Source organism: Entelurus aequoreus, linkage group LG22, assembly GCF_033978785.1.
Source record: "Entelurus aequoreus isolate RoL-2023_Sb linkage group LG22, RoL_Eaeq_v1.1, whole genome shotgun sequence".
Classification (NCBI taxonomy): Eukaryota; Metazoa; Chordata; class Actinopteri; order Syngnathiformes; family Syngnathidae; genus Entelurus; species Entelurus aequoreus.
This window is the reverse complement of record NC_084752.1, coordinates 8,605,831-8,632,999: the sequence shown is the minus strand read 5'-3', so window position 1 is coordinate 8,632,999 and position 27,169 is coordinate 8,605,831. Positions and strand designations below refer to the sequence as shown.

The following is a 27,169-nucleotide window of genomic DNA, read 5'->3' as shown; positions in this document are numbered from 1 at the left end:
TGGTCCACTAATAGTACTAACCTTTAACAGTTAATGAATTGATTAACGTGGACCCTGATTTAAACAAGTTGAAAAACGTATTTCGGGTGTTACCATTTAGTGGTCAATTGTACGGAATATGTACTGTACTGTGTAATCTAATAATACAAGTTTGAATCAATCAATCAGCGTGGAGGCGAACTTCTACCAAAGAAGGCGCAGCAACAGCAAAACAGTTATAGAGAGTTCACTTCCGCGTTAGCTTTTCGCGGCTTGCTTAACAACGCGCATTAGTATATATTAAATTATGACTTAAAAAAACCACACTTCTTCGTACGCTTTGTTTTTTTTATTTTCTCAAGACACTTCACATTTCAACACTTGTTCAAATAGTCAAGCTTGGCGATTAGCAAAACCGATATTACGTGAATCGCCTTGCCCTGTTGACACTCTTTGGCTGTCTAAATCCGTTTGCCCTTTTTCAACCGGTCGACCTAAAAACACGATGTGGCGCCGTGACTATGCGGGTATTAGCCGTGTTTATTTTTTGTCAAATGAATTATGTGATAAATTACTAAGCCACACTCGTCGTTTCAACCCGTTTTTTTCGGGACGTGGAAATTAATTGGAGACGAGGAACGCTAGTTCGACATATGTTTCTACCCGAGCTCATTTTGTGGAAGGACCCAACTAGCAAACATGCTACCGACTCCGTCTTTCAGGCTGTTTTTGTGCATCTATTGTATTTAGATGTAAATTAATGTAACCGTTTTTTAATTGCGCTTACGACAAGATGCCCTCCTGCTGAAGAACATACCCGAGCCGCTTCTTCAAGGAACTAACTGTGTAATGTGTGCGCTGTTGGAAGCGTCACTAAAGCGATATTAAAACAACAAATACGTCACTGTTGTTTTTTCCATTCAAGATCCCCGGGCTGTGATTTAAACTCGCCCACAGTAAGTCAGTGACGTCATTGAGTATTTGATTTGGAAAATAACTTGTTTGTGATTGGTTGCTACTCCACTTGACGTCCCTCTGTTGTAACCGTTGTGCTCATTTGCACAAACTGCAGAGAGTACCTGGCGGGGGCTGGGGAACCAAGAGTGCAGCATCTTCTACTTAAAATCCATGCTTTGTTGTGAAATCTCGACATGTCTGCAGGGGATGCCGAATGCCAGTGCCAGGCCAAAGCACGGCAGGAGGAACCGGAGACGGCGCAGAGAGGACCCGGCCAGGAACGAGCTGGTGTCCAGTTCGCTTGAGAGCGCCCAGCAGTGCCTCTTCAGCCAGGATTATGGAACTGCGTTCGTGCACTACCTCCTTGTCCTCAACCTGGCCCCCGAGTTTAGGGACTTTGCCAAGGTATTGTCCGGTAAAGACGCCAACTCTCAGGATCAGAAGAGTAAGCATTGTTTTTGTGTGCCTCGTTTTTTGGCAGGAGTCCTTCCGGTTCACTCTCTTCAAATGGGCCGACGAGCTGGACTCTGTGGGCCGTATTCAGGACCTGTTCAACTGCTACGAGCAAGCGCTGGAGCTCTTCCCCGCCGACGAGGTCATTCTGAACAGCATGGGCGAACACCTGTTCAGGTATGCTTTTATTAATTAAAACCTCTAAAGCAGTGGTTCTTAACCTTGTTGGAGGTACCGAACCCCACCAGTTTCATATGCGCATTCACTGAACCCTTCTTTAGTGAAAAATAAAATGTTTTTTTTTTTTTAAATTCAAGACAAAGTTATATGTTGTTGGTAACACTTTAATATGGGGAACATATTCTAAGTAACAAAGACTTAATTTAGAGTTATTTGGTTAGGGTTAGGGGTAGAGATGTCGATAAATGCTTTAAAATGTAATATCGGAAATTATCGGTATCGTTTTTTTTATTATTGGTATCTTTTAAAAAAAATGTTTAATGTTTTTTTTAATGTATTAAATCAACATAAAAAACACAAGATACACTTACAATTAGTGCACCAACCCAAAGAACCTCCCTCCCCCATTTACACTCATTCACACAAAAGGGTTGTTTCTTTCTGTTATTAATATTCTGGTTCCTACATTATATATCAATATATATCAATACAGTCTGCAAGGGATAGAGTCCGTAAGCACACATGATTGTGCGTGCTGCTGGTCCACTAATAGTACTAACCTTTAACAGTTAATTTTACTAATTTTCATTAATTACTAGTTTCTTTGTAACTGTTTTTATATTGTTTTACTTTCTTTTTTATTCAAGAAAATGTTTTTAATTTATTTATCTTATTTTATTTTATTTTATTTTTTAAAAAGGACCTTATCTTCACCATACCTGGTTGTCCAAATTAGGCATAATAATGTGTTAATTCCACGACTGTATATATCGGTATCGGTTGATATCGGTATCTGTAATTAAAGAGTTGGACAATATCGGATATCGGCAAAAAGCCATTATCGGACATCCCTAGTTAGAGGGTTAGTGTTATAATAAGGCCATGCCGAATAAGGCATTAATAAGTACTTAATAATGACTAGTTAAGAGCCAATATGTTACTAATTTGCATGTTAATAAGCAACTAATTAATGGTGAATATGTTCCCCATACTAAAGTGTTACCATTTTACTGGTGTACAAAATGAACCGTGCATGAACATCACCTTGTTCAAACAACAAAACCAACACAGTGCATAAACTCACAACAAATTACACACCTGCAAATCAGTGTGACTTCTGCTGTTGCCGTATTCGTAATACGCCGATAGGGAGAAGTTTTTATTTACTCAATGAGTCGGGTGTATCTTGACCTCCGCCGAACCCCTGAGCCCGACTCACCGAACCCCTAGGGTTCGATCGAACCCAGGTTAAGAACTACTGCTCTAAAGGCTTAGTTGGCCACATGCGTGGACAGCACCTTTTAGCTCTTATTTCCAAAATTGTGTACACTACTGAATTGGGGTCTTGTGGCCGCTTATGTGGACACTTATACTGCCATCTGGTGGTGTCAGAAGAGTATAACATACAATGGAATTTGGAGAAAAAAAAGTGTAAAAATAAGAATTAGCATGTCACTAAACATGAAGTACACGTTTGTGTACTTATGGACTAAGTACATCATATCAAAAGATGATTCTTAGTTTTTATTCTAATTAGGGTCTAATAAGCCCAAATAGCAAAGAGAAATAAAAAAAGCTTGTAAACAAACAGTTTGGGCCTTAAGAGGTTAAATTAATGGCCAGATTTTAACAATCTCAAATGCCGTACAAGTGTAAAAGGAAGACAAGCCCAGTCAACAACACCAGACAAAGAGAAACAAATAATGCTGAGTTGATGACAATTTTGAGTGATTACCGTATTTTTCGGACTATAAGGCGCAACTAAAATCCTTTTGTTTTCTCAAAACTCGACAGTGCGCCTTATAACCCGGTGCACCTAATACACGGAATCATTTTGGTTGTGCTTACCAACCTCGAAGCTATTTTATTTGATACACGGTGAAATGCTAAGTGTGACCAGTAGATTGCAGTCACACATTAGAGATAGGTGTAGACTGCAATATGACTCAAGTAAACAACACCAAAATTGTATATGTTCCATTGAAAATATAGAACATTAAACACGGTTCTCATAAACCTGTCAAAAGGTTTTAGTACGACTTTGGTAAGCTATGAAGCCGCACCCTTTGAAGGATTGTACTGTGCTTCAACATACGAGTATTATTATGGTGTGTGTATAAGGTAAGACATATTATCTGGCGTTTTGTTTCGCGATATTATGCAAAAGCGACTTTTCTTACTTTCTGGTACCTGCTGATGTGTATTTGGGATCTGCATAAGTCCTGAAAATTTGCGCGCGTCCGCCTTTGTAGTCTGTGCCGACAACGTAATTGATAAGCTTCTTCTTTTTCCTCTATCTTCTTATGTGACATTCATCCTCCGCTGTTGCCATTTCTAATATAAAGTAGTGTAAAGTTCTTACTTATATCTGTCAGTAAACTCGCCATGAAAGCACTAAAACATACCGGTGTAGTGAGTTTACATTATTCACCCAAGGAACTTTAGTTATTAGAGAGTTCCAGTCGGACGGTTTTTCACGGGACACATTTCGGGCGTTGTTGTTGCACTAGTGAGTCACGGATGAGGAGATGCTGCTTCGTTATTGATTGAAGTAAAGTCTGAATGTCATTCAAACAGTTAGCTCCATCTTTTGACACTTCTTCCACTCCCGTCCTTGCACGCTACACCGCTACAACAAAGATGACAGGGAGAAGACGCTGTCGAAGGTGAGCCACGTAAATAAGACCCGCCTACAAAACGGCGCATCCTGAAGAGACTGTCAGAAAGCGACTTGAAGATGATGTGTAAAACATCATCTATGCAACATTTTGACCAAAGAACCACCATTACATGTTATGTAGACCACAAGGAAGTTTTTTACATTTAGAAACAAAAAATATATATATGACCCCTTTAATGTGCCTTATAATCCGGTGCGCCTTTTGTATGAAAATAGACCTGAGTAGACCCGCTCATCGGCAGTGCGCCTTTTAATCCGGTACGCCCTGTGGTCCAAAAAATACGGTAATTAAAAACAAGGTAAAGGTTTTATTTTATGAATATATTTAATATTTTTGGCCCACAGTTTGAACAGTAACACTGTGTTTGAACTTAGAAAAAAAACCACTGTACTTTAATCAAGTGATTCTTTGGCGTACCACTAGATGGAGCCCGCGTACCACTAGTGCTCCGTGTACCACAGTTTGAAAATAATTGTGTTAAAGTATAGTGATATTTAACTGTTCTGGTCATATTGTACAGCTGGCGCCTTTCCTTTGTTGCAGTGTGTTTAATTTCTTGTTTTATGGTTAGCATCATCATTCTCCTCTTCGACATCACTGGTACTCTTCACAGAAAAAGTTATTTAAATGCAACTTTTCACACACAATACAAGTTGAAACAAAAAACAACCTCTAGTGGCTGGATCACACACTCCAGGTGTAAATGATGGTCACATGATGCACCAAAAATGATTCCTGGATGCGGTCACCGCTGCTGCCCACACCTCCCAGGGGGTGATCAAGGGTGATGGGTCAAATGCAGAGGACACATTTCATCACACCTAGTGTGTGTGTGACAATCATTGGTACTTTAACTTTAACTTAAAGGGAAACAACACTTTTTTGGGGGAATTTTGCTTATCATTCATGCTCCTTATGTAAGACAAGAACACAAAAGTCAGCTAACAATGGAGCTAACCTGAGTCGCCCTAAAAACATCCACAAAGCTCCAGCAACATTTATATACACACTTTAAGTATACATGTCATGTAGTAACATTTATAATAACATGTAATATTTCGTATTTTGCTCATTTTAAGCAACCGGCGGTGTATCAATTTCACAGACGCATCACAACGTTCGCCATTTCTTTCAACAACAAACACTAAATGGCAAATTGCTAAACAAAGATATACAAACTATAACATAATAAAACAATCACTTACTGTACATTGTCTGCTCTCACTGGGATGCAGACTGATGGGATGTTTATATGAATGAATGAAATAAGTTTATTTCGGTCATATAATCCGGTGTTTTTCAACCTTTTTTGAGCCAAGGCACATTTTTTGCATTGAAAAAATGCGGAGGCACACCACCAGCAGAAATCATTAAAAACGAAACTCCGTTGACAGTAAAAAAGTCGTTGTCGCAATTGTTGGATATGACTTTAAAGCATAACCAAGCATGCATCAATATAGCTCTTGTCTCAAAGTAGGTGTACTGTCATCACCTGTCACATCACCCCCTGACTCATTTGGATTTTTTTGATGTTTTTCCTGTGTGTAGTGTTTTAGTTCTTGTCTTGCGCTCCTACTTTGGTGGCTTTTTCTCTTTTTTTGGTATTTTCCTATGGCAGTTTCATGTCTTCCTTTGAGCGATATTTCCCGCATCTACTTTGTTTTAGCAATCAAGAATATTTCAGTTGTTTTTAATCCTTCTTTGTGGGGACATTGTTGATTGTCACGTCATGTTCGGTTGTACATTGTGGACGCCGTCTTTGCTCCACAGTAAGTCTTTGCTGTCGTCCAGCGTTCTGTTTTTGTTGACTTTGTAACCAGTTCAGTTTTAGTTCCGTTCTGCATAGCCTTCCCTTAGCTTCCATGCCTTTTCTTAGAGGCACTCACCTTTTGTTTATTTTTGGTTAAAGCATTAGACAACTTTATACCTGCACACTACCTCCCGCTGTTTCCGACATCTACAAAGCAATTAGCTACCTGCTGCCACCTACTGAAACGGAAGAGTATTACACGGTTACTCTGCCGAGCTCTAGACAGTACAGACACTCAACAACAACACATAATTTGCAGACTATAATTACTGGTTTGCAAAAAATATTTTTAACCCAAATAGGTGAAATTTCATAATCTCCCACGGCACACCAGACTGTATCTCACGGCACACTAGTGTGCCGCGGCACAGTGGTTGAAAAACACTGATATAATCAACCATCAAACATTTTGTGTGACCAGTTTAACAGTACAGATTACACATATTTAACAATCATACACATTTACACACAAAAAGAAAAGAAAAAGAATGACCGAAAAAGGAATAGGCTGACGCCAAAGCTTATATTTGCCTATCCTATACATTCACTGAAAATTTGATATCTTCCCGTTTAGATGAAGAAATATTCATAATTACAATCGTTAAAAAAAAGGTGAGGGCAAACAAGTGTCTTTTCGCGTCTTTCGCGCCATCAACGGGTCCAAGTTGGATGTCAAAGTTGACCAACTTTTCAGTTTGTGTCCACAAATTCTACTATTTAGGTCAGAGGCATGATTTATAATCTAGAATCAACTTTCACCGATTCAGAGGCCATGCAGCAGCTCATGCCAATATAGCAGCATAAGCTCGTTATCACACTGCTGCTAAAATAGTTTGTCTGCTTTAGCGCTTCAAATAACAACATCTCAAATACTTGGTTGATATGCAGGTCACCAGATGTAAATGGAGTATTGTTGATGCTTTTTGGATACCTTTTTGGAGCGCTTCATTGTTAGCCACCCCTTACTTGCCATATTTTATGATTTAGAATGCATAAAAAAAAAAGAAAAACGCATCTTCTTGTCCTAAAAAAAGTGCAGTTCCCCTTTAACTCCCTGAGGACTTTTTCATCCTTTAGCTACCATGTGTCTATCAAATGAAATAATGAAGTACAGCAGGTAACATTGCATTTAAACATCTAAAATGTGTACGTTATGAAATTCCCTGTACGAAACAGAATGGGTTTTCGAGACGAAGCGGCGGGCCACTTCTACAAAGCCCTCAAACTGAAGCCCGACTACCCAGAAGCGAGGGAGAACTTCTACCGGGTGGCAAACTGGCTGGTAGAGCGCTGGCACTTCCTCATGCTCAACGACCACGGGAGGAACCGCAAGTACCAGCAGGCCATCCAGAAGGCGGTACGCGGCGGCTGCAGCACCGTGCTGGACATCGGTACTGGCACCGGGATCCTGGGGTGAGAGACAGATGGAGACTTTTTCTTACCATCTTGTCTTTGAACAAATATTGTGTCTTAAGGCGGGAATCTTTGGGCACCGAACAATTTCATCCGATTGCGTTTCCTGGGCTGAAAATTCGATTTAGAATCGATTCTCGATTCAACTTGATTAAAAATTAAAGCCAATTCTCACAATGTATTATTATTATTTTTTAAAGTGTTTTTTTTTTTTTTAATAAATTTTTGAAAAACATGAATCAATTTAGAATCGGGATGGAAAAAAAACAATCGCAATTATTTTTTTTACACATCTATTGTGTCTCAGGAGTGTGAATCTTTGGGTACCTAACAATTCGATTCCTTTTCTGATTCCTGGTGTAACAGTGTGATTCAGAATCGATTCTTGATTCAAACCGATCTCGCAATCTATTATTTCTCGGGGTGTAACGGTACACAAAAATTTCGGTTCGGTACGTACCTCGGTTTAGAGGTCACGGTTCGGTTAATTTTCGGTACAGTAAGAAAACAACAAAATATAAATTTTTGGGTTATTTATTTACCAAATTTGCAAAATCTTCCACCAAAAATGTTTTTCTTAGTGGAATATTTGATGTGAAGTAATGGGAACCTTGGATAGGTCAATCATTCATAATAACATTGATTTTGATTCAATATTATATAGAGCGTTTTCTATTCGGGCTCCAATATTATGGAATGCCCTCCCGGTAAAAGTTAGAGATGCTACCTCAGTAGAAGCATTTAAGTCTCATCTTAAAACTCATTTGTATACTCTAGCCTTTAAATAGACTCCCTTTTTAGACCAGTTGATCTGCCGTTTCTTTTCTTTTCTTTTCTACTCTGCTCCGGGGTGGACCGCTAGCCTGTTCATCGGATGGGGACATCTCTACGCTGCTGACCCGTCTCCGCTCGGGATGGTTCCTGCTGGCCCCACCATGGACTGGACTTTCGCTGATGTGTTGGACTTTCACAATATTATGTCAGACCCACTCGACATCCATTGCTTTCGGTCTCCCCTAGAGGGGGGTTACCCACATATGCGGTCCTCTCCAAGGTTTCTCATAGTCATTCACATTGACGTCCCACTGGGGTGAGTTTTCCTTGCCCGTATGTGGGCTCTGTACTGAGGATGTCGTTGTGGCTTGTACAGCCCTTTGAGACACTTGTGATTTAGGGCTATATAAATAAACATTGATTGATTGATTGATATTATGTTTTGAGAAATGACAGTTTGAAAGAAAAAAAAACAGCTTTGTTTTATTAGTCAACATTGCAACTTTTTCTAAATTACATTTAACTTTTAAGCTTTTTTATTTCAGTTTTGTTATGTCTTTGTTTTCTTTAATAGTATTTTTAGAATGTGCCGTGGGCCTTTAAAACATTAGCTGTGGGCCGCAAATGGCACACTTTTGACACCCCTGCTCTAGATAATAAAAAATCAAATCTGATAAATCTATGGATAAAAAGCAGAGCCTGGCGACGCATGCGCGTTTATCATAACTCTCTCACTCTCTCTGTCTCTGCCCCTCCCTCACCAATGCTGCTGCGCGCACCATTTGTTTTGTTTTTAACCCCTTCTTAACCCTGAACGTACATTGAAAATACATGCACCCTAAACTCAAACATTTGAGGCTTTTAAGAAACTCCGCCCTGACAGCTCCCCAAAAGAGGACGTATGGTCAGTCTATCGTAGCCCGTTAGCTGTTAGCATGCCGTGTGTTGTGCCTCGGTGTGCATTGTTTACACAACGTGCGTTACGCTACTTAATATGTCCGTGTGGAAACTCGTTCGGTACACCTCCGAACCGAACCGGAACCCCCGTACCGAAACGGTTCGATACAAATACACGTACCGTTACACCCCTAATTATTTGGTATAGTAATTATAATGAAAACAGGTTATAGGTGAGAAAAGTTCATTCTGGCTGCATTGAGATGGCCTTAAAATGTTTTTAAAAAATGATTATTAATTACTTATATTTTTTTAATCGATTTTTGAAAATTCTGAATCGATTCTGAAACAATTTTCTTGTGCGCCAGCATGTGCGCTAAGAAGGCGGGGGCGGCCGAGGTGTACGCCTGCGAGCTCTCCAAGACCATGTACGAGCTGGCTTGCGAGGTGGTGACCGCCAACGGGATGGACGGCGCCATCAAGATCCTCCATATGAAGTCCATGGAGATGGAAGTGCCCAAGGACATCCCACACAGGTACGTCTTCAATGTTTTACCTCTCCTCCGCGATCTTGCTTTTTGAGCCAGGTGTGTCTTGGTCGGTCTGTCAGGGTGTCGCTGGTGGTGACGGAGACGGTGGACGCCGGCTTGTTTGGCGAAGGCATCATAGAGAGTCTCATTCACGCCTGGCATCACCTGCTGCTGCCTCCACAGGTAACAACAGTACTCCTGTAGGTGGCCATAATGAATGCTGTATTAAGGTGGGTTGGACATCTGGTCAGAATGCCCCCTGAACGCCTTCTGGGGAGGTGTTTAGGGCCGTGTTTTTCAACCTTTTCTGAGCCAAGGCACATTTTTTTAATTGAAAAAATCCTGAGGCACACCAAAAGCAGAAATCATTAAAAAATCTCCTGACTTTAGACGGCTAGGTCCTCTCTTCAGCACTTTTTATTGCTATTCTTTATACTACTACTTATTACACGCCAGCTATTTGATTGCAACGTGCATCTTAGTTGTAGTTTTCATTACCAAATTTGGAGGTGTGAAAACCGCCATGTAAAATCTCTAAATCAGTAGCATGTGTATGGCATATGAAATGTAAATTAGCATCGAGCTAGCTCATTTTTGAGCACTTTCCATCAGGCGTGCTTGCTTTGGGGGCATGGACAACTGCGGCATTACCTCGAGGCCGTTTGGCTGACGAGTGCTTGTTTCGCTGCCAAGCGTTTGAGCCGGAAACTGGACGTCACGTTCGGTTTGAAGTGAATCGATACCCGGTAGTACAGACGGAATTGCCCCAAAAAAGTACAGAATTTGGTGCTCATCCCTTGGCTTGTCCCATATTTTTCCAGCGAGGGCCGCCTACAGAAGACTTGAAGGATGCATTTTGTACGTTAAAGATGCTAAAAACGTTCCAGTGTAGGTAAAGACATACTTGCCAACCCTCCCGAATTTTCCGGGAGACTCCCGAATTTCAGTGCCTCTCCCGGGACAACCATTCTCCCGAATTTCTCCCGATTTCCAGCCGGACAACAGGCACGCTCCCTCCAGGTCCGTGCGGACCTTAGTGAGGACAGTCTGTCATCACGTCCGCTTTTTCTCCTTATAAACAGCGCGCCGGCCCAGTCACGTCTTAACATCTACGGCTTTTGGAGAGTGCACAACTGCGCACACAACAAGAAGGAGACGAAGCAGAAGAACGAAGAAGAGATAGTCATGGCGACGAGTGACAGAGAATAGAACGAGGATGGACAAGTCAACCCTAAACTCACTCCTCTCCTGCAAATTAAATTTCACAGATGCAGCCCATACCTATGCTCCTTCAAAGGCTGTGCTACTGGCTGCAAAGCATTGCACTTTCAAATACAACAATGATTATTTTATTTTATTTAATTATGTGTGTGTATATGTGTAAATAAATGAACACTGAAATTCAAGTATTTATTTTATATATATATATATATTAATAAAATAAATATATATAGCGAGAATTCTCTGAAAGTCAAGTATTTCTCTTATATATATACCTGTATGTATGTATATATATATATATATATATATATATATATATATATATATATATATATATATATATATATATATATATATATATATATATATATATATACATACAGGTATATATATAAGAAATACTTGAATTTCAGTGAAGTCTAGTTATATATATTTATTTTATTAATATATATATATATATATATATAAATACTTGAATTTCAGTGAATTCTAGCTATAAATATTCTCCTCCACCCTTAACCCCGCCCCCCGGCCCTGACCCCCCACCCCCGCCCACCTCAACCCCCCTCCCCCCCAATCTCCCGAATTCGGAGATCTCAAGGTTGGCAAGTATGGGTAAACATATGCTAAGCTAAGTTTGTTATTGTGACGAACCAAATAAGTGTTTAAAAAAGAAGAAACAATATATACATGATGTGTGAGGTGTGAGTGACGGGAAGAAAAGCTTGTTTCAGTTAAAGAAGTTGTTTGGCGCCACCTGCATTTCCAATCATGGAAATAAGACGGCCTTTTCAGTGTTTTTATTGTCGGGGTCAACACAGTAATATTTTTGTACAGAGGGGAGAGACTAAAACCAGGGAGCCTTCTGAGACGGGTCGAGTCATCCCGGCGGGAGCCACCATCTTCGCTATGGCTGTGGAGTGCCTTGAGATCCGCCGCCATAACAAGTACTGGACTCTGCACGCGCGACTTATTTTACTGGCACCGCCGTCGGGTCATTTAGTTTCCGTGTTGTCCGCAGGCTCTGCGTGGAAGAGGTGGGCGGTCTCTCCTTGGCCGAGGCCGAGCATCTCCGCAGTCCGGTGAGCTGCAGCCCCGAGCCGGACGACTCCATGGAGCCTTACACCACCGAGAGGCTCAGCAGACTGCCGGGAGGTTACACCGCCCTCACCGAGCCGCTCACCGTCCTCCACATCGACTTCAACGACGTGCAGGTGAGCCAAGTCACTTCTCCCTTTCCCTGTTTGACTCGAGATCGACTGATTATTTCACTTATATCAACCTTTTTTTACATTTATTTATTTATCTTATTTTACAACTACAACAGAACTACATCAGCAGATACAATATACACATATGATAGCAGTATTTAGTATTAAAAACAAGTATTGAAGTAAATAGTACAAAACCCAAAACCAGTGAAGTTGTCACGTTATCAATCAATCAATCAATCAATTAATGTTTATTTATATAGCCCTAAATCACAAGTGTCTCAAAGGGCTGCACAAGCCACAACGACATCCGCGGTACAGAGCCCACATAAGGGCAAGGAAAAACTCACAACCCCAATGGGACGTCGATGTCACGTTGTGTAAATAGTAAATAAAAAGAGAATACAATGATTTGCAAATCCTTTTCAACTTATATTCAATTGAATGCACTACAAAGACAAGATATTTAATGTTGGAACTGAGAAACTTCATTTTTTTTTGCAAATAATCATTAACTTAGAATTTAATGGCAGCAACACATTGCACAAAAGTTGTCACATGGGCATTTTTACCACTGTGTTACATGGCCTTTCCTTTTAACAACACTCTAAGTAAAGGTTTGGGAACTGAGGAGACACATTTTTGAAGTGGAATTCTTTCCCATTCTTGCTTGATTTACAGCTTAAGTTCTTCAACAGTCCGGGGGTCTCCGTTGTGGTATTTTACGCTTTATAATGCGCCACACATTTTCAATGGGAGACAGGTCTGGACTACAGGCAGGCCAGTCTAGTACCCGCACTCTTTTACTATGAAGCCACGCTGCTGTAACATGTGGCTTGGCATTGTCTTGCTGAAATAACCAGGGGCGTCCATGATAACGTTGCTTGGATGTAGGGATGATACTCGAAACCGGTTTTCCCGGTTGTTCGATAAGAAAATAACCGAGTCCTCGGACTCGAATCCCTTTTTGAGAACCGGTACCCGTTATCGAGACCACTATAGTAAAGAAAATAGTTGGTTCTTTATTCGAATCACTCGGAACGAATCCCGTCCCGACCAGAAATGCTCCGTGTGACATCACAATAAATCAGTCACGTAGCTCAGTCATTAGGCGCAGATAGGGAAAGCAGGAAAACAATGGACGGGAAAAAGCGCTCCAAGGTGTAATAAAGTTCAAAACAAAAGGTATAATCCAATGAATAACTTTACTGAGAGATTTGAGCAGGGTACAAACTCATGAAGAACACTTTCACGACCCACCGGAAACATAGCAACCAGGCTAGCAACGCACCTCCTTTACGGCAGCTGGCGCAACGTTCTTAAAGCAACCGCAGCACATACATATATATACAACACATCTCCCTTTTTTAACTTTTGTTTTTCACACTGTATATGTGTTGTCTGTCTAATTATAAATAATGCAGACGAGGCGTGTTGGCTGAGTTCTTGACGTTTACTTTCACGGGTGACTACATGCAACAACACTATTCGGGGCTACCGCGCATGCTCGTCACTCCCGTTGCATGATGGGTAGTGTAGTTGTTATATTCCCTAGCTCGTAACATCTTTCCCCCTATAAAGAAATAATGTTATCTCAATAAAGTGTATTTCTTTTTTTAGCTTTAACTTTTCATTTTTTAGCCTTGTAACCACATTTGCAAACAACTTTTCTCTTCATAGAATTTTCTTTCTTTCTTTAAAGTGCAAAAATGTCAAAGCATCATAAACATCCATCCATCCATCCATTTTCTACCGCTTATTCCCTTTGGGGTCGCGGGGGGCGCTGGAGCCTATCTCAGCTACAATCGGGCGGAAGGCAGGGTACACCCTGGACAAGTCGCCACCTCATCGCAGGGCAGTTATGTGAAATAGCAGCAGAATTGCACTTTTTGGAGAGCTGTATTATTTTCAGTTTTGTGCCCAAGGTAATGATTTTATTTAACACTATATTATTATTTATACACCTATAGTGATCACAGAGACAGGTTGTTTTTGTGTTACTGTATATATTTGTTTTTCTGAAAAATCCCACTTAATATACTTTGGGTAACAACAGTCAATGTTTATTTATTTTATTTTATTTTTTTAGGGGGGTAACAGTCAATATTTATTTATTTATTAGATTAAATTGTTTTCTTATATAATAAAAGTGAGCTTTTGTTAAACCAAATATTGTGTGTTTTTTTCCATATACAACAACCTATCTGGACTCGATAAGAGAATCGATAAGGAATCGGTTTGATAAGAGGATTCGATAATAGACTCGAACTCGATAATTTCTTATCAAACATCATCCCTACTTGGATGGCATTAATGGTGCCTTCACAGATGTGTAAGTTACCCATGTCTTGGGCACTAATACACCCCCATACCATCACAGATGCTGGCTTTTCAACTTTGCGCCTAGAACAATCCGGATGGTTCTTTTCCTCTTTGTTCCGAAGGACACAACGTCCACAGTTTCCAAAAACTATTTGAAATGTGAAATCCTCAGACCACAGTACACTTTTCCACTTTGCATCAGTCCATCTTAGACATAAAACATTATGTCGTTAATGATCCGACATGTCCTAAAAAAGAATGTTGAAAAAACAAAAGCCTTGTCCAGCCTTTTGCTGACAAATGATATTCATGTTTAAATAACTTCCAAATATATATCATCCTTAACTACGAAGGATCGCCTTGAAAAAAACTAATCAGTCGTTTTTTTATAGTTGACTCTACATTTCACAAGTTTCATAAGTGTTGCAATGAGTCTCTCGCCCTGAGCCGGACCAAATAACACGACTAATTAATGAGCAACAAATGATTAATTGACTCGCATTGCTCTCTTGGAACAAACACGTCGGCCAAATATTTTTGCATCATCAGTGGCTCCTCGGCGAGGCCTGCAGGGGATTGTGTGATTCATGAGGTCTTGGTGGGGAGGGTGCACCTGGATGAAAGGCGCCTGACTAAACGTGTTATTATTAACAAGTCTAGCCCTACTTGTCAGCCAGTTGGACTTTATTTATTCATCCCCCCTCATGCACACGAGTCGTTCCAGGGGAACTAAAAAAATTATAAAATAATAAAAAATATAGCGATGAATAGTATTCATAGCCTTTTTTGCTTCATTAAAAGTTTGGTAAACAGTTTCAAACAATAGCTTTACATTCTTTTAATACACTGGAGTTTTGTGCATGAAATCTGAGCTTTTTATTTTTTTACGACTTGTAGGAGCTGGAGGGGCTGACCTCCAGGCAGGTGCAGCGGGTCCGCCTGCCCGTGGTGCAGCAGGGCGAGCTGGACGCCCTGGCCGTGTGGTTCCAGCTGCACCTGGACGAGGACAGCAGCTTGTCCACGGGACCCCAGGAGGACACCTGCTGGGAGCAGGCCATCTACCCCGAACATTGCGCAAAGGGTAATATAACTATTTTTATTATTTTATTTTTTTTATGCAGCGCCATAAAATAAAGTATCCCAATTAACCTTTTAGTATAAGGTAAGTTTAGGAGGTATCGTTTGCACCCATGCAAAAAAATGTCTCATTAAAATCAATATACAAACATATAAATACATTTTTATTTTTTATTTTTTTCTTAAATGACTTCCACTGTAATTTGGTAAATGGTAAATGGGTCGTACTTGTATAGCGCTTTTCTACCTTTTTAAGGAACTCAAAGCGCTTTGACACTATTTTCCACATTCACCCATTCACACACACATTCACACACTGATGGCGGGAGCTGCCATGCACGGCGCTAACCAGGCCCATCAGGAGCAAGGGTGAAGTGTCTTGCTCAAGGACACAACGGACGTGACTAGGATGGTAGAAGGTGGGGATTGAACCAGGAACCCTCAGATTGCTGGTACGGCCACTCTCCCAACTTCGCCACGCCGTCCCCAATTAATTATTGATTATTTTAAAAAAGGGGTCAATGTTAATGGACAATATATTGTATTATTTTGTGAAATCATTACAATAAAGTTGTTTGTCAAAAATATATATGATTTTTATATTAATAATATTATTTAATAAAAATAAAACATTAAAAAAAAAATATAAATATATATATATATATATATTTAAAAAAAAAGAAAAAAGTATATATATATATATATATATGTAAAAGCCAGTAAATTAGAATATTTTGAAAAACTTGATTTATTTCAGTAATTGCATTCAAAAGGTGTAACTTGTACATTATATTTATTCATTGCACACATACTGATGCATTCAAATGTTTATTTCATTTAATTTTGATGATTTGAAGTGGCAACAAATGAAAATCCAAAATTCCGTGTGTCACAAAATTAGAATATTACTTAAGGCTAATACAAAAAAGGGATTTTTAGAAATGTTGGCCAACTGAAAAGTATGAAAATGAAAAATATGAGCATGTACAATACTCAATACTTGGTTGAAGCTCCTTTTGCCTCAATTACTGCGTTAATGCGGCGTGGCATGGAGTGGATGAGTTTCTGGCACTGCTCAGGTGTTATGAGAGCCCAGGTTGCTCTGATAGTGGCCTTCAACTCTTCTGCGTTTTTGGGTCTGGCATTCTGCATCTTCCTTTTCACAATACCCCACAGATTTTCTATGGGGCTAAGGTCAGGGGAGTTGGCGGGCCAATTTAGAACAGAAATACCATGGTCCGTAAACCAGGCACGGGTAGATTTTGCGCTGTGTGCAGGCGCCAAGTCCTGTTGGAACTTGAAATCTCCATCTCCATAGAGCAGGTCAGCAGCAGGAAGCATGAAGTGCTCTAAAACTTGCTGGTAGACGGCTGCGTTGACCCTGGAAAAAAGAGCTGGACTGCTGCTGAGTGGTCCAAAGTCATGTTTTCTGACGAAAGCAAATTTTGCATTTCCTTTGGAAATCGAGGTCCCAGAGTCTGGAGGAAGACAGGAGAGGCACAGGATCCACGTTGCCTGAAGTCTAGTGTAAAGTTTCCACCATCAGTGATGGTTTGGGGTGCCATGTCATCTGCTGGTGTCGGTCCACTCTGTTTCCTGAGATCCAGGGTCAACGCAGCCGTCTACCAGCAAGTTTTAGAGCACTTCATGCTTCCTGCTGCTGACCTGCTCTATGGAGATGGAGATTTCAAGTTCCAACAGGACTTGGCGCCTGCACACAGCGCAAAATCTACCCGTGCCTGGTTTACGGACCATGGTATTTCTGTTCTAAATTGGCCCGCCAACTCCCCTGACCTTAGCCCCATAGAAAATCTGTGGGGTATTGTGAAAAGGAAGATGCAGAATGCCAGACCCAAAAACGCAGAAGAGTTGAAGGCCACTATCAGAGCAACCTGGGCTCTCATAACACCTGAGCAGTGCCAGAAACTCATCGACTCCATGCCACGCCGCATTAACGCAGTAATTGAGGCAAAAGGAGCTCCAACCAAGTATTGAGTATTGTACATGCTCATATTTTTCATTTTCATACTTTTCAGTTGGCCAACATTTCTAAAAATCCCTTTTTTGTATTAGCCTTAAGTAATATTCTAATTTTGTGACACACGGAATTTTGGATTTTCATTTGTTGCCACTTCAAATCATCAAAATTAAATGAAATAAACATTTGAATGCATCAGTATGTGTGCAATGAATAAATATAATGTACAAGTTACACCTTTTGAATGCAATTACTGAAATAAATCAAGTTTTTCAAAATATTCTAATTTACTGGCTTTTACCTGTGTATATATATATATTTAAAAAAAAAATCTCAAATAGTGCTTCATAGGGTTGTCCCGATACCAATATTTTGGTACCCGTACCAAAATACGTATGTTTATTATTGCAATTTAGTCCTTAAATAAAATAGTAAACATACTAGACAACTTTTGTTTTATTAATAAGGAAGCAAACAAAGGCTCCTAATTAGTCTGCTGACGTATGCAGTAACATATTGTGTCATTTATCTACCTATTATTTTGTCTACATTATGAAGGACAAGCTGTAACAAATTATTATTAATCTACTTGTTCATTTACTGTTAATATCTGCTTATTTTCTGTTTCAACATGTCCTATCTACACTTCTGTTAAAATGTAATAATCACTTATTCTTCTCTTCTTTGATACTTTACGTTAGTTTTGGATGATACCACAAATTAAAAAACCTGTACTTTTTAGAGGCAGTGTAGTACCGAATATTATTTATTAGTATCGCGGTACTATACTAGTACCGGTATACCGTACAACCCGAGTGCCTCATACTGTCTGCAGTTGAGTATATGAATGCCATTATCACAGCATTATAAGAGCAAATAAATTTTTTAAATGTACTTTTCTATTTAGGTTTTTCATGAATAAATTGATCATATTGCTTCAGTCAAGTCCTAATTGACTTAGTGGGTAATGCATGTATTAATACAGTAGCAAATAAATGAGCATTCAGGATTATTCAAGCATTTCCACCTGTGATCAGTAGAGGTCACTGGTTCCTCGCGGAGAAGAAGCACGCCGTACGTATGTTTTGTCACCAAGCTAATGGTTTCAGACGTGCAGCCTGCGTGGCGGCGCGTCATCCTCGACCCAGACGGCAGCAGCCGCCGCCGTCGTCAAGGGGGGATCCGCCGACATCCACGTCCATCACCGACATCCGTTTTTCCGGCCGCTGTTATTTGTGAGCCCTGATCGCCTGTGACGCTCTTTAGAGATCATGAAATTCTTATAAGGCGTGATGAATATGCAAGGAGGCTGACAAGGCGTGACGGGAACAGATGTTATTCCTGCAGGAATTCCCTCCCAATAAATCCTCTTACACTCCTCCCTGTTTCTGTGCCACAGCCCTTTGCATCTCATTGCTCTCCTTCCGCTCCAACATCTCTCCCTCTCCATTTCACTTACAATTCTAAAGCTTTTTGCAATGATGTCATCATTATGGCTCAGTCAACAATTATAATAATAATAATATCTATTAGTCATTTATTAATGTAACCTTGTTTTCTTTATAAATTATTTGTGTTTTTTGCCTGCAGGTATGAAAAGCAAGTACTACTTCATTCCAATTTTTTATTAATTATTATGATACTATTAACCATATTTCATATTATTAAATACAGTCTGAGGCAATCATTTTGTTTTGTAATTATTGTTTTTTTATTGTTGTGATTTAAAATTCTCATTGCTTTCCTTTATTTTTTTGCATCAATGTTTTTTACAGTATTTATCTGTAACTTTAAAAGACAAAATTATGTATTTTAAATAATATATATTATGTAATACCATTATTATTATTATTATTATTATTATTATTATTATTATTATTATTATTATCATCATTATGTAATTTTGGAAATGCTCCCCAATTGGGTCAAATTGCATATACAAAAGGCATATATTATTATTTTTTATTATATATACTGTATATATATATATATATATATATATATATATATATATATATATATATATATATATATATATATATATATATATATATATATATATATATATATATATATATATATATATATATATATATACTACCGTTCAAAAGTTTGGGGTCACATTGAAATGTCCTTATTTTTGAAAGAAAAGCACTACTTTTCAATGAAGATAACTTTAAACTAGTCTTAACTTTAAAGAAATACAATCTATACATTGCTAATGTGGTAAATGACTATTCTAGCTGCAAATGTCTGGTTTTTGGTGCAATATCTACATAGGTGTATAGAGGCCCATTTCCAGCAACTATCACTCCAGTGTTCTAATGGTACAATGTGTTTCCTCATTGGCTCAGAAGGCTAATTGATGATTAGAAAACCCTTGTGCAATCATGTTCACACATCTGAAAACAGTTTAGCTCGTTACAGAAGCTACAAAACTGACCTTCCTTTGAGCAGATTGAGTTTCTGGAGCATCACATTTGTGGGGTCAATTAAACGCTCAAAATGGCCAGAAAAAGAGAACTTTGATTTGAAACTCGACAGTCTATTCTTGTTCTTAGAAATGAAGGCTATTCCACAAAAAAGTTTGGGTGACCCCAAACTTTTGAACGGTAGTGTATATATATAAATAATGCATTGTTTAATTAGATATAACATTTACAAATAATTTCTAATTATTAGAATATATATATTTTCTAATATTTGTATAAATAATTCAAAAATTCAAATAATAACACAATAGGCTAAATAGGCTATAATTATTATTAGTTTCTGTCATTGGCGTTGTTAGGCCTATTATAGACCATTGCATCTTTCATCCAATGCTGCACAGATGTTTCTGGATTCTGAGTCATGGGGAAGGCAAAATAATTGTCAAAGGATCTGCGGGAAAAGGTAATCGAACTGCATAAAATAGGAAAGGGGTATAAAAAGATATCCAAGGAATTGAGAATGCCAATCAGCAGTGTTCAAACGCTGATTAAGAAGTAGTAATGAGGGATTCAGGTAGTCCAGCAAAGAAGGCAAATTAGGCATAATAATGTGTTAATTCCGCGACTGTATATATCGGTATCGGTTGATATTACCATGAATTGATTTACTTGGCCCCCGACTTAAACAAGTTGAAAAACTTATTGGGGTGTTACCATTTAGTGGTCAATTGTACGGAATATGTACTATACTGTGCAATCTACTAATAGAAGTTTCAATCAATCAATATCGGAATCGGTAATTAAGAGTTGGGGGATATCGGCAAAAAAGCCATTATCGGACATCTCTAGTTCCAAGGTGTTGGAACGGAACCGGTCTGGCGACATTTGGATTTTTTTTCAACAGCCCCGATGTTGTTGTTGTTTTTTTCCCGCAGGTTTCCTCCTGAAACCTGGAGACGAGCTGGTTGTGGAAGTCTCCTGCAAGGACGCCTACCTGAGACTCTGCAGCGTTGCCGTACTCCGAGACGGGCAGGAGACCCGTCTAGGCAAGTATCCGGACTCTCAGAACTCCACAAGCCTAATTCCCAACCCAGAAGTGGAGCTGTGCAGCGCGCTAGCGTCGTTGCAAACCGACCAAAATCCGGCCAAAGACCTGTGCATGCTGGAATGTTCGGAAATGGCGCTCCTGAACAATCGCGACTACCACCGGAGCTTCGGCAGCGCCTTGTCCAAGCTCATGGCCCGACTGAAGGCGGAGTTCCAAAGACAGGAACCGGGATTAAGGGCGGAGCCGGAACCCGCGGACCTTCTCTACGTTCTGGACGTGTCGGAGGGCTTCTCTCTGCTGTCCCTCATGGCTGCCGGCCAAGGGGAGGTGAAAGCCTTCAGCTCCGTGGAGAAAAGCCGGCAACAGGAAGTGCTGAAGCGGCTGGCTCGGGCCAACAACGTCCCCGAGCAGCGTTTGGAGTTCTGGCTCAACCACACGGAGGACGAGCAGGGCGTGCTGCAGAGGCCCTCCAGGGAGAAACTGTGGAGCGCCATCATGCTGGACTGTGTGGAGACCTGCGGACTCGTCAGGCAAAAACTGATGGAGAAGGCGTCTTTGGCCAGGTGAGCAATGCATGATGGGACTTCGGGTTTGGGTGTCAAAACTATCTTCTCCGAGGAGGGCCAAAGTGCGCCTGCATTGTAAAATACAACTACTTAAAAAAACAACATAAAAAGTGGAATAAAAGAGCATAGAGGTGTAATATTGTAAGAAGTTGAAATGTTGACGCTAATAACGCAAATGCCTAGTTTTGATCGTGAAAAAATATCAAAATGGCCCACGCATTAGAAATTGACCGATTATCGGCGCAGATATTTTGCATTTTAACATACAGTATATTGGTATTGGCCTTTTTCTTTTCTCAAGTCTTTTCAACAGAACTACATCCGCAGTACACACCCTCTCATTCAATGTGTTTTCTTTATTTTCATGACTATTTACATTGTAGATTGTCACATCAAAACTATGAATGAACACATGTGGAGTTATGTACTTAACAAAAAAAAGGTGAAATAACTGAAAACATGTTTTATATTCTAGTTTCTTCAAAATAGCCACACTTTGCTCTGATTACTGCTTTGCACACTCTTGGCATTCTCTCCATGAGCCCGTCACGTTATTTAAAGTGGTCTGCCACTTTATTTAATGTGACACACCACTTTATTTAAAGTGGCCCGCCACTTCATCTAAAGTGGACCGCCACATCATTTACCGTGGTCTGCCACTTTATTTAACGTGGTTTGCCACTTTATCTAACGTGATCTGCCACTTTATTTAATGTGGCTAGCCACATTATTTAAAGTGGTCTGCCACTTTATTTAAGGTGGTCTGCTACTTTATTTAAAGTGGCCCACCAGATCATTTAATGTGTTCTGCCACTTTATTTAAAATGGCCCGCCACATAATATAATGTAGTCTGCGACTTTATTTAATGTGGCCCGCCACATCATTTAAAGTGGACCGCCACATCATTTACCATGGTCTACCACTTTATTTAATGTGGTCTGCCACATCATTTAAAGTGGTCTGCCACTTTATTTAATGTGGTTTGTCACTTAATCTAAAGTGGTCTGCCACTTTTATTTAATGTGGCTTGCCACATCATTGAAGGTGGTCTGCCACTTTATTTAATGTGGTCTGCTACTTTATTTAAAGTAGCCCGCCACATCATTTAATGTGTTTTGCCACTTTATTTAAAATGGCCCGCCACATAATATAATGTAGTCTGCGACTTTATTTAATGTGGCCCGCCACTTCATTTAAAGTGGACCGCCACATCATTTACCATGGTCTGCCACTTTATTTAATGTGGTCTGCCACATCATTTAAAGTGGTCTGCCACATTATTTAATGGGGTTTGTCACTTAATCTAAAGTGGTCTGCCACTTTTATTTAATGTGGCTTGCCACATCATTCAAGGTGGTCTACCACTTTATTTAACGTGGTCTGCTACTCTATTTAAAGTAGCCCGCCACATGATTTAATGTGTTTTGCCACTTTATTTAAAATGGCCCGCCACATAATATAACGTGGTATGCCACTTTATTTAATGTGGCAGACCACATCATTTAAAGTGGCCCGCCACTTCATTTAATGTGATTTTCCATTTTATTTAGCGTGGCCCGCCACGTCCTTTTAAGTTGGCCCGCCACCTCATGTAAGTTGGCTTGCCACCTCGTTTAAATCGGCCCTCTGGGGGCCGCCTTGATTGCAATGTGGCCCCCAGTAAACAGGAGTGTGTCACCCCTGCATTAAATGCTCTTATTAAGTTGAGGGCGATGTAAAATATTAGAAGAATGCATCTCATTAAGGGTCATATTTGCAGGTGTATAAATGTGTTTACCTGGACACTAAACATGAACGTCTACATAACCTCCTTTGTTGGCGCTGATTCCTCTTTTGGATTAAATGTGGCCTCAAAAAGAAAAATAATAATTCCTAACAGTTATGATGATGAGTCTTTTGCGACTTCAGAGGCCAATTTCAAGACCTTTTTCCCTAAATGTTGTCAAATTGTGTATTTTCCGAGGTTGAAATGTGGAGGTTTGTGTTTGAAGATGTCTGCTGGAGCGCGGAGGACGCGTTTTCCCACAGAAGCTGGTGGTGCACGGCATGCTGGTGGAGTCTGACATGTTGCTGCTGGAGAGTGCTGTGCAGGGCCAGGAACCCACGCTGGGATTCAACATTGCTCCTTTCATCAACCAGTTTACTGTAAGTCCACCATGGAATACTATTACTGTACTACTTTGTTTCTACTATGTACTGTACAATACTGCTACGTACTACTTTGTTTCTGCTGCAGGTTCCAGTCCATGTGTTTCTGGACTTCTCCACCTTGGCGTGTCGACACCTGAGTGAGTCAGTGGAGCTCTTTGTGCTGGACCTGATGGACGCTAAAGCTAACTACACCGACAGAGAGGTCCAGGTGGGTCGTAGTAGTGCTCCTTGCATCAAGTAAGGAGGTCTTCTGCAAAAGTAATCCGCACAGGCAGTAGAAAAAGGTTGTTTTTTTGTTGTTGTTTTTTTAAATAAAAGTAAGCCACCAAGGCAGCAGAAAACAAGATACTCAACATAGGAAGCCACACAGGAAGTAGAAAACAAATAACAAACCAAAATCACACACACACACAGGCAAAATAAATATAGATGATCTATAAAAGTAATCCACACAGGAAGTAGAAAACAAATTACAAACCAAGGTAATCCACACATGAAGTAGAAAACAAATGACAAACCAAAGTAAGCCACACAGGAAGTAGAAAATAAATAACAAACCAAAATCACACAGAGGCAAAATAAATCAAGATGACATACAAAAGTAATCCACACAGGAAGTAGAAAACAAATGACAAACCAAAGTAAGCCACACAGGAAGTAGAAAACAAATGACAAACCAAAGTAAGCCACACAGGAAGTAGAAAATAAATGACAAACCAAAATAATCCACACAGGAAGTAAAAAACAAATGACAAACTAAAGTAATCCACACAGGAAGTAAAAAACAAATGACAAACCAAAGTAATCCACACAGGAAGTAGAAAACAAATGACAAACCAAAGTAATCCACACAGGAAGTAGAAAAACAAGATATACCAAAGTAAGCCACACAGGAAGTAGAAAACAAATGACAAACCAAAGTAAGCCACACAGGAAGTAGAAAACAAATGACAAACCAAAGTAATGCACACAGGAAGTAGAAAACAAATGACAAACCAAAGTAAGCCACACAGGAAGTAGAAAATAAATGACAAACCAAAATAATCCACACAGGAAGTAAAAAACAAATGACAAACTAAAGTAATCCACGCAGGAAGTAAAAAACAAATGACAAACCAAAGTAATCCACACAGGAAGTAGAAAACAAATGACAAACCAAAGTAATCCACACAGGAAGTAGAAAAACAAGATATACCAAAGTAAGCCACACAGGAAGTAGAAAACAAATGACAAACCAAAGTAATGCACACAGGAAGTAGAAAACAAATTACAAACCAAAGTAATCCACACAGGAAGTAGAAAACAAATGACAAACCAAAGTAATCCACATAGGAAGTAGAAAACAAATGACAAACCAAAGTAATCCACACAGGAAGTAGAAAACAAATGACAAACCAAAGTAATCCACACAGGAAGTAGAAAACAAATGACAAACCAAAGTAAGCCACACGGGAAGTAGAAAACAAATGACAAACCAAAGTAATCCACACAGGAAGTAGAAAACAAATGACAACCCAAAGTAATCCACACAGGAAGTAGAAAACAAATGACAACCCAAAGTTATCCACACAGGAAGTAGAAAACAAATGACAAACCAAAGTAATCCACACAGGAAGTAGAAAACAAATGACAAACCAAAGTAATCCACACAGGAAGTAGAAAACAAATGACAAACCAAAGTAATCCACACAGGAAGTAGAAAACAAATGACAAACCAAAGTAATCCACACAGGAAGTAGAAAACAATGACAACCCAAAGTAATCCACACAGGAAGTAGAAAACAAATGACAAACCAAAGTAATCCACACAGGAAGTAGAAAACAAATGACAAACCAAAGTAATCCACACAGGAAGTAGAAAACAAATGACAACCCAAAGTAATCCACACAGGAAGTAGAAAACAAATAACAAACCAAAGTAAGCCACACAGGAAGTAGAAAACAAATGACAAACCAAAGTAATCCACACAGGAAGTAGAAAACAAATGACAAACCAAAGTAATCCACACAGGAAGTAGAAAACAAATGACAAACCAAAGTAATCCACACAGGAAGTAGAAAACAAATGACAAACCAAAGTAAGCCACACAGGAAGTAGAAAACAAATGACAAACCAAAGTAAGCCACACAGGAAGTAGAAAACAAATAACAAACCAAAGTAATCCACACAGGAAGTAGAAAACAAATGACAAACCAAAGTAATCCACACAGGAAGTAGAAAACAAATGACAACCCAAAGTAATCCACACAGGAAGTAGAAAACAAATGACAACCCAAAGTAATCCACACAGGAAGTAGAAAACAAATGACAAACCAAAGTAGTCCACACAGGAAGTAGAAAACAAATGACAACCCAAAGTAATCCACACAGGAAGTAGAAAACAAATGACAAACCAAAGTAGTCCACACAGGCAAGGAAATGCAGTATTGTACTTGTTAGCTCCACAGGAAGTATTAAATAAGGTAGACAAGATATTTTCACAGCAAACAGTAGAAAAGGAGGTATGGTACTAAGTACTTCCTCCTCTCCAGGTCCAGGCTACTTCATCGGGCAGAATCACGGCCATCCCCTTCTGGTACCACATCTTCTTGGACGAGGACATCAGCGTCAGCACCCTCAGTCCACACTCTCACTGGAAGCAGGCGGCCGTGGTGCTGCAGCAGCCGCTGGACGTTGGGGCGGGAGAGCGAGTGCGCCTGGCGGTGAAGCTCCACAACAGCACCATCTCCATCACGGCGGCAGTGGAGTGACGTCACAGTGCAGGTGTGCTACATAACTTTGCGACTAAACAGACAATTTACGCGTTTGTTCTCAAGTCATCTTGTCAGTTTTATTGTAGAAAATAAAGCACACAAATAGAAGACTTCAGTAACATCCCTGCAGGTCAGTAACATTAAATGGCTGAACATCTCAGGCTGATGAAGACAAAGACGTCTCACCGCTAAACAATGAACTAAGAAAGTATGTCACAGAATTTACACACATTTTAGTGTTGACAGCGTACTTTTACACTGTCCACTGATTACAGTCCAGGTCAGGTGTTTACACACACTTATCATGGCCTCACTATCCAATAATCCATTCACATCCAAATCGCGATTCTTAATCATCCTGATTCTAAATCTAAATTCTAAAAAATGAAATATATAAACATATATATAATAATAATAATAATAATAATAATATACTGTATATAATATAAAATATATATATGTAAATTATATATAGATATATATGTGTATGTATACACTACCGTTCAAAAGTTTGGGGTCACATTAAAATGTCCTTATTTTTCAATTAAGATAACTTTAAACTAGTCTTAACTTTAAGGAAATACACTCTATACATTGCTAATGTGGCAAATGACTATTCTAGCTGCAAATGTCTGGTTTTTGGTGCAATATCTACATAGGTGTATAGAGGCCCATTTCCAGCAACTATCACTCCAGTGTTCTAATGGTACAATGTGTTTGCTCATTGGCTCAGA

At 39.6% G+C, this 27,169-nt stretch overlaps 1 protein-coding gene across 1 annotated transcript; it reads left to right on the top strand.

The window, feature by feature from the left end:
- The first annotated feature begins 242 nt into the window (after positions 1-242).
- On the top strand, positions 243-26,780 carry prmt9 (protein arginine methyltransferase 9). The gene is made up of 13 exons (XM_062033402.1): positions 243-935; positions 1,141-1,341; positions 1,418-1,566; positions 7,237-7,473; positions 9,513-9,680; positions 9,755-9,857; positions 11,733-11,842; positions 11,917-12,109; positions 15,326-15,509; positions 20,851-21,526; positions 23,522-23,675; positions 23,767-23,889; positions 26,214-26,780. Exons 2-13 carry the CDS (start codon positions 1,144-1,146, stop codon positions 26,430-26,432), a joined length of 2,514 nt encoding a protein of 837 aa, XP_061889386.1. The 5' UTR covers positions 243-935; positions 1,141-1,143; the 3' UTR covers positions 26,433-26,780.
- Positions 26,781-27,169: the final 389 nt, after the last annotated feature.

Coding starts and splice junctions, on each gene's coding strand:
- prmt9 (XM_062033402.1), top strand. CDS start 1,144: ATGCCGAATGCCAGTGCCAGGCCAAAGCACGGCAGGAGGAACCGGAGA. Junction 1,342..1,417: donor AGTTTAGGGACTTTGCCAAG/GTATTGTCCGGT, acceptor GTTTTTTGGCAG/GAGTCCTTCCGGTTCACTCT. Junction 21,527..23,521: donor GAGAAGGCGTCTTTGGCCAG/GTGAGCAATGCA, acceptor TTGTGTTTGAAG/ATGTCTGCTGGAGCGCGGAG.